The 8,348-nt window shown below is 41.9% G+C and overlaps 1 protein-coding gene across 6 annotated transcripts in view; it reads left to right on the top strand.

The window, feature by feature from the left end:
- The window catches only part of GHRHR (growth hormone releasing hormone receptor), a 42,006-nt gene extending 34,333 nt beyond the window's left edge, over positions 1-7,673 (top strand). For all 6 annotated transcript variants that reach the window (XM_045003257.1, XM_045003261.1, XM_045003258.1 and 3 more), the window contains one exon: positions 6,407-7,673. In XM_045003257.1, coding sequence (XP_044859192.1) covers positions 6,407-6,532 — 126 coding nt within the window. In that variant the 3' untranslated portion in view covers positions 6,533-7,673. The remainder of the gene's footprint in view (positions 1-6,406) is intronic.
- The last annotated feature ends 675 nt before the right edge of the window (positions 7,674-8,348 follow it).

Genomic DNA, 8,348 nt, shown 5'->3' on the forward strand with positions numbered 1-8,348 from the left:
CAGGTGATCAAATGTCCTAGTTTAGCCCGGTTGCCTAGTGACACGGGAGTTAATGCTGCTGAATATCTCTTTGAACTATCTTCATGAGAATGAAGCCACCTAGTGGGCAGAAACATTGTTGCTACTTTGTCCTGAATTTAATGGAAAATTATTACCATCTCCGTTTATTATTATTTATACTGTTATAGGCTCAGTAGTGAACCAATGTGCTGGTGATCTACAAACTACAAACAGAATAAAAATAAGGTCCATACCCCAAGGAGCCAACAGATTTTTATTAAGTTGGAAATAATGTCAACTTTAAAGTGATTGTTTTACAAAAGGTAGATCATGCCGGACTAACTTGATCTCTTTCTTTGAGAAGACAACCAAAGACAAAGAAATACAGTAGATCTAATTTACCCGGTTTTCAGTAAAGCGTTTGATACATTTCCACATTGGAAATTATACATTAAATTGGACAAGATGGGAATTAATACAAGAATCAAAATGTGGGTAAGGAACTGGTTAAAGGGGAGACTACAGTGGATCATGCAGAAAGGTGAACTGTCAGGCTGGAGTGGAGAAGCAGTCTTGGGACCAATCTTATTTAACATTTTCATTAATGATCTTGGCACAAAAAAGTGGGAGTGTGCTAATAAAATTTGCAGGTGACACAAAGTTGGGAGTCATTGCTAGTATGGAGAAGGACCAGACTATCATACGAGAAGATTTGGATAACCTTGAAAACTGAAGGAATAGGAATTGGATGAAATTTAATAGTGCAAAGTGCAAGATCATGCATTTAGGGACTAACAAGAATTTTTGCTGTAAGCTGGGGATGCATCAATTGGAAGTGACAGAGGAGAAAGACCTGGGTGTATTGGTTAATCACAGGGTGACTCTGAGCCATCAGTGTGATGCAACCCAGGAAAAGGCTATTGCAATCCTAAAATGCATCAGTAGAGCTAGGGAAGTGTCATTACCATTGCACAATATTGTGCGCAATTCTGGTCTCCCATGTTTAAGAAAGATTAATTCAAACTGGAACATGTGCAGAGATGGGCTACTAGGATGATCTGAAGAATGGAGAATTTACCTTATGAAAGGACACTTAAGGAGCTTGACTTGTTTAGCCTAGCCAGACAAAGACTGAGGAGTGATATGATTGCTTTCTATAAATACCAGAGATGGAGAGGAGTCATTTACGTTAAGGGCTAATGTTGGCACAAGAACAAATGGGATATAAACTGGCCATCAACAAGTTTAGGTTTGAAATTAGATGAAAGTTTCTAACAATCAGAGGCATGAAGTTCTGGAACAGCCTTCCAAGGGGAATAGTGGGGGTAAAACACCTAACTGGCTTTGAGACTCAGCTTGATACATTTATGGAGGGGGTGGTCAGATGAGGTTGCCCACAATGACATATAGCCATCCCCAACTGCTACTAGCCAATATTTCTGAATGCTGGAGATTGGAGATAGAACATAAGAGGGGAGGGCTCTGAGTTATTACAGAGAATTCTTTCCCAGGTGTCTGGCTGGCAGGTCTTGCCCCCATGCCCAGGGTCTAACTGATTTCCAGATTTGGGGTCAGGAAGGAATTTCCCCCCAAATCAGATTGACAGAGACCCTGGGGGGAGGGTCGCATTCTTCTGCAGTGTGGGAGATGGGTCACTTGCAGGTTTAAACTAGTGTATATGGTGGAGTCTGTAACTTGAAATCTTTGAGGACTTCAGTAACTCAGCCAGAGGCTATTGGTCTATGGCAGGACCAGGTGGGTACAGTTCTGTGGCCTGCCATGTGCAGGAGGTCAGACTAGGTGATAATAATGATCTCTTCTGACCTTAAAGTCTATGAGTGTCAAATATACATAATGTCTGGTACAGGTAGTTTTCACTATGCTCTTTAACCTTGACAACATTTCTTTAGAGTGATATATCTATTTCCTTTATTCAGATGAAGCATCACATTTTACTGTTGCTCAGACATGCATTGTAATACAGGTGTGAAATAGAACACCAGGGTTGGAAGGGACTTCAGGAGGTATCTAGTCCAACCCCCTGCTTAAAGCAGGGCCAATCCCCAGACAGATTTTTGCTCAAGATCCCTAAATGGCCCCATTAAGGATTGAACTCATAACCCTGGGTTTAAACAGGCCAGGGCTCAAACCACTGAGCTATCCCTCTCCCCAATATAGGAGTGTAATACAGGTGCTAAAAAAATCTGATATTTATGTCCTGGCTTCAGTCACATGACCTGAGTTAATGTTACAAAGATTATACCCTGTCACAAAACAAGGGTCAAAATCAACTGAATCTATTAAGAACATTAGAATGGCCATACTGGGTTAGACCAATGGCCCATCTAGCCCAGTATCCTGTCTTCCGACAGTAGCCAATGCCAGATGCGTTGGAGGGAATGAACAGAACAGGGCAATTATTGAGTGATGCAGCCTCTGTTGTCCAGTCTCAGCTTCTGGCACTTAGATGCTTAGGACACCCAGAGCATGGGCATGCATCTCTCATCACCTTGGCTAATAGCCATTGATGGACCCTATCCTCCATGAATGTATCTAATTCTTTTTCAAACCCAGCTATAGTTTTGGCCTTCACAACATCTCATATCAACTAGTTTCACAGGTTGACTGTGCAGTGTGTGCAGTAATACTTCATTTTGTTTGTTTAAACCTGTTGCCTGATAAGTTCATTGGGTGACCCCTGGTTCATGTGTTATTTGAAGGGGGTAAATAGCACTTCCTTATTCACCATCTCCACACCATTCATGATTTTTTAGATCTCTATCAAAGCAGTTTTTCCAGATCATCGCTGATTACTACTATTAGTTATTAGTTGTATAGTGATTTAGTGCCAATAAAGATTAGACCCCAATTGTGCTATAAATATAGAGTAAAAGACAGTCACTCTCCAAATAATTGAAACAGACATGACAGACATAGGGCAGGAGCCTGGAGTATAATGTACAAACAGAAAGATCAGGGTGGGTGGTCAGCCAATGGCACATTAATGCCAAAATTGTTTTCCAAACATTCTTTGTGTAAGGCTTTAGCTATTGGGGGATAAGCTAAATATGGAAAGATAAAGGGAAGGATGGGGGAATAGATGGAAGGGGAGAGGTGGAGAGAAGGAAGGCGGAGAGGATGCTGGATGGGAGGAGTGAAGAGATTGTTAGGGAATGGGTGGGTGAGTGCAAACAGATAACCGCTATAGGGAAAAAAATGACAGATAACAGCCAGATGACATCATCCAGGTCTGCCAGTCCCTGCTGCAGCATCTGCTAAGGCTGCTTCTGTGTCTGCTCCTGGCTGACTGACAAGAAGCCCAGAAAGCAGTAATGGATCCAGTCCAGAACTCTGGCCCTGAATCCCTTACAACACTGGGAAAGCTTGGATCAGAGTCTAAACTTAGTGGCTTTGATACCGCTACGAGATGGAGAATCCACCACATCTCTAGGTAAGTTGTTCCAAAGGTTAATTACCCTCATTGTTAAAAAAAATGTGCCTCAGTTCAGTCTTAATTTGTCTAGCTTCAGCTTCCAGCTATTTCATCTCATTGTTTTTTCTGCTAGATTAAACTCCACTATCAAAGATCTCTTCCCCATGCAGGTACATGGAGACTGTGATCAAGCCACTTCTTCACCATATCTTGAATAAATGAAATAGATTGAGCTCCTTAAATCTCTCACTCTCAGCCAGTGGTGGGCAAGGTAATCTGATTGTGGGCCGCGAGACATTTTGCTGACGTTGACCGTCCACAGGCATGGCCCCCCGGTGCTCCCAGTGGCCGCGGTTCGCTCTTCCCCGCCAATGGAAGCTGCGGGAAACAGTGTGGGATGCAGGGACGTGCATGCCCCCGCTTCCCGCAGCTCCCATTGGCCTGGAACGGTGAACCGCGGCTGCAGGGGGTGAGGGGCGTGCCTGTGAATGATCAATGTCAGCAAAATGTCTCACAGCCCACAATCAGATTACCCTGATGAGCCGCATTCGGCCCACAGGCCGTTGCCCACCACTGCTCTAAGCCATGTTTTCCCGATCTCAGATCATTCTCGTAGCTCTTTTCTGAACCCTTTCCAATATTTCAACATCCTTTTTGAAATGTAGGCACCAGAACAGGACACAGGATTACAGTGATGGAATCTTCCTAGCTCCTATGAGGCAGAGAAGGGTGCCTGCTCTGTGGGAGCTGAAGATGAGAAAGAGAAAACAAGAAAGAGCAATTTACACACGCAGACCAAGACGTGCACCTCATCCCCAGCACAAGCTCTGAAAATCGCACAGTAGGAGCTTCTTAAGTGGCATACCCCTGTGGAAAGAGTTGTGTGTTAAGCCACTATCCTGGTCATCAGAAGCTCAGAGGAACACACCATGTTGGGAGACATGGGCAGTTATTTCACAAATAGCTTTAAAATATTTTAATTAAAATGGTCCGGCAGTAAAAGCAACTAGTTCCGCAAACATGACAGAGGAGTCAGAAGTCAAAAAAGAATGGCACGCCAGTAACTATGTACCAGCTGATATCGGTTCTCACATAAGCCTTGTCGATACTAGATTTTTAATACTAGATTTCTACCACCGACTGAACTCCAAAAGAGGTAGTAATGGGGGGAGCGTTTGTGTTAAGCCACCTTAGACTGCTGGCATTTTTAACCAGGGTTTCCCCTAGCACTGTTCTTAGTATTATGAGAGAGACAATGCGAGCCACTAAATAGCACCCTAGGCTGGGATAATGGAGAGCTGGGTTCTGTTCCCAGCTTGGCCTGCTAGGTGACCTTGGGCAAGTCACATCACTGCTTTGTGCCTCAGTTTCCCTATCTGTAGCATGGGGTTAACAATACTGACATCCCATAATAAGTTTCTTGAGATCTACTCATAAAAAACACTATGTAAGTACTAGAGATTATTTTTATTGCATGACTCACTGGTTGAAATGCCAGCAGGCCATCTATATTAGCACCCTACTGTCCCTAGCACCAGAGCTGGAGCTAGGTCGGGAAAGTTTAAGGAAAATATTAGTGTAGACTAGGGTGACCAGACAGCAAGTGCGAAAAATCAGGACAGGGGTTGGAAGGTAATAGGAGCCTACATATGAAAAAGACTCAAAAATCAGGACTGTCCCTATAAAATCAGGACATCTGGTCACCCTAGTGTAAACACAGCTATATGTATATGTATATGTGGAATTCACATTGTAGTATGGTTCTCTGTCGCCCTCTAGCAGGTGACCTTTATAAGTCTGATACTGGCTTTGAGTTAACAGACCGGGGTCATGCAGTAGGCTTGAACTAGGTGTTCATTTTAAATGGAAGAGGTGTGCCTTTTATTCATTGGTTAGATACCGTGCACAGAATCAAAAGCAATTGTCACACTCAAATGGGTATGCTATCAATTTATTAGAAGCAACATGAGCTAGTGGTCTGAACATGGAACTGGGAGCCATAATGCCTGAGTTTTAATCCCATCTCTGTCCATCTAAGTGTTTATTATTATGTATTATTTTATAGCTGTTCCTGCAAGCCCTAAAGCCGATGTGCTAGGTCCTGTACAAACATTATAGATGTGGTCCCTGTCACAAAGGCTTTGAAATGTGTGGCTGACATTTTTCACACTGATCTACTGTGTGACCTAGGGCAAGTCACTCTGGCCATCTTCTCAGAGGTATTTACGCACCTAACTGACATTAAAATCAATCAGAGTTAGTCACCTAAATATCTTTAAAGATCTGGGCCTTCACCTCTTTGGAACAAAGGGATAATAATATTAACTTATCTAACTCCTTCCCTCCTAGGAATGCTGTTAATTTTTTAACTTTGTATGATGCTTAGATGGTATTATGCATGCTGCAGAAGGTCTGATTCTCAAAAGGTATTATGAATTAGGTTACCACTTATTGTATAACTACTGGTTGAGTTGGTCTATTTTTATAGTTCCAACTGCAAGACCAAATTTTCTTTATTTGCATTATGAGAAGACATTTATTTTAGAAATGCAGTTACGAAAATTCAGAGCAGCTTCAAACTCATTTAAAAATTACACTTAATTTTTTTCTTAAAATCAGAAAGAGATGTTAAAAAAGTCACACATTTAAAAAAAATTCTTCAGTTTTTAAATTAGAAATGTTGACATTTCGACATTTAAAAAAATGTTTTCTAACTCTGTAGTTGGTTGGAAAATATGCAGTAAAAATCACACTGAGGTTTTTTCCAGTTTTTATTTTGAAATGTCATTCAAATTGTCACATTTGAAAAATGTTGACTAGTTCTCATGACAAACGTTCCCTAGTGGGTCTATAATGTATGTACTCAAGTTGGGTACCATGAACGTACCTGTCCAAGCCTCCTCTCGCCGGGCTCATTTGGCATAGAGATGAAATCAACCTAACAAACCACTAACATCTTCTTTCCCTTTTCAGGTGCAAGCGGAAATTGGCCGGAGATGGCATGGGAAGAGCTATGGACTTATGCCAGTGTGGAGGAAGAGAACTAGGTGGACCATGCCATCTAGTTCTGGGATAAAAATGACTACCTCTGTGTGTTAGGGACAGCTGCTGAACTGGGAGCAATGGTGTTTAAGAGCCCAAATGTGATCGAGGAAACTGAATTTAAATCATCTGACTGTAATTTAAAATGCCTGAGTGAATTAGAGAAGACTAATCCAGTTCTGTCTAGTTCCATAGAAATTCCTCCCACCAGACCTCTACAGAAGTTACAAGCATTACAGGATCAGATCAATCACCAATTGGCTTATATAATCCTTTTCATGTGTATCATATGCAGCACAGCAACAGACGCATAACAGCAACAACCTCCTCTTCTTTTGTCCAGTTTCTGGACTATTTTTCATGGACTACACATTAAAGCACATCAACTGAGAGGTCACCAAAAGTATCCTAAAGTGACACTATGGAAGTGTCAGATCTGGAATGCACTACCACCTTCTTCAAATTGTGGGAACTGGATTCAGACTGCTGGTTTTGAATCACTAGACTAGCAAACAAGAAACAGAATGCCTTTCAAACCTACAGCACAGTGTTATCAGTTCCCTCCTAAGCAAGGAGATTCAGAGTTAAGGCGAAACTCATCTATAGCCTGAACTCTTGATATTGTGCAAAAGCCGTTTCTCAAATTATGGTCCCTGGACCACCAGTAATGTAGAGAGTATATCTTGGTAGCCTACAGGTGAAACTTTCTGAGAATTAAGGAGTAGGAAACTGAGTTGTTGGAGGAAGATGATTCCATGAGGGTGGCGTTTTATGAAAAATTGGGCTAAGTAACTAAAATGAGCAGAAACATTGAGAAGTCATTGTGGTGCCTTAGAGCCTAACACATTTATTTGGGCATGAGCTTTCGTGGGCTAAAACTTATGCCCCAATAAATTTGTGAGTCTCTACTAAGGTGCCACAAGGACTCCTTGTTGTTTTTGCTGTTACAGACTAACACAGCTACCCCTCTGAAACAAGCAGGGAAACCAATGAAGAATGAGAATAGGATCGGCAATGTATTAATACATTTTAACTTGAGAAGGAAAGGCAGTGAGAATAACAGAAAAAACAGTGAGTAAGAAAGTGGGAGATGTTTGAGACAGAGAAAAGGAGGAATGAATGGGAAGAGACTAGAGGTGTTCAGGAAATTATTGTTTTTCCCTGTGAAAATTTTTGACAAAAATAAAAGAAATGTTCACTTGCCAAAAATTTTAGTCTTGATTTTTCAGGCTTTCATCAAACAAAAATGTGAATCTCTTTTGCAAAGATTTCTGGTTTTTTTGGGAAAACCATTCTCCATCAAAAGCAGAAACCAAAAAGATTTCAATGGAAAATGTTCACCCACTTCTAGAAGAGAGTAGAGTAATGCATGACACAAGAGCTGGCTCTTACCAATAAGCACATGCATATAATAGCATGAATGCAGATTTCTCCACAATAGTGTCTGCTCTGAGAGGACCATATTGCCTTAAAGACTGTGGGCCAGATCCTCAAAGGTACTTAGGCTCCCAGTGGAAGCTAGGAGCTTAAATACCTTTCAGGATCTGGGCTACGTGTCCGTTCTAGTGTCCTTGAGCCCTCGAAATAGCAGGGACATAGGAATTGTGGGGCTCAGTATCAACTACAAAAGGGCCAGGTGACTCAAGTGCTCTCTTAACGAGCTTTGGCTGGTTTTGCTCGCCATTGTCGTCATGCTCATTTAGGAGTTTGGGAATCAACGTTCATTCCCTATCTGTGTCCTTTTCATTGAGCTTTCCCAAATGGGTGCTGGAGTCTGGGGAGAGAGAGATTGTTATCAGTGAACTTTTCTAATAGGAACAGCAAGTTCCAGAAAGTGGGGCAGATACACTTTCGTGAAAGGTGAGGGCCGAGA

Source organism: Mauremys mutica, chromosome 2 (genome assembly GCF_020497125.1).
Source record: "Mauremys mutica isolate MM-2020 ecotype Southern chromosome 2, ASM2049712v1, whole genome shotgun sequence".
In the NCBI taxonomy this organism is placed as follows: domain Eukaryota; kingdom Metazoa; phylum Chordata; order Testudines; family Geoemydidae; genus Mauremys; species Mauremys mutica.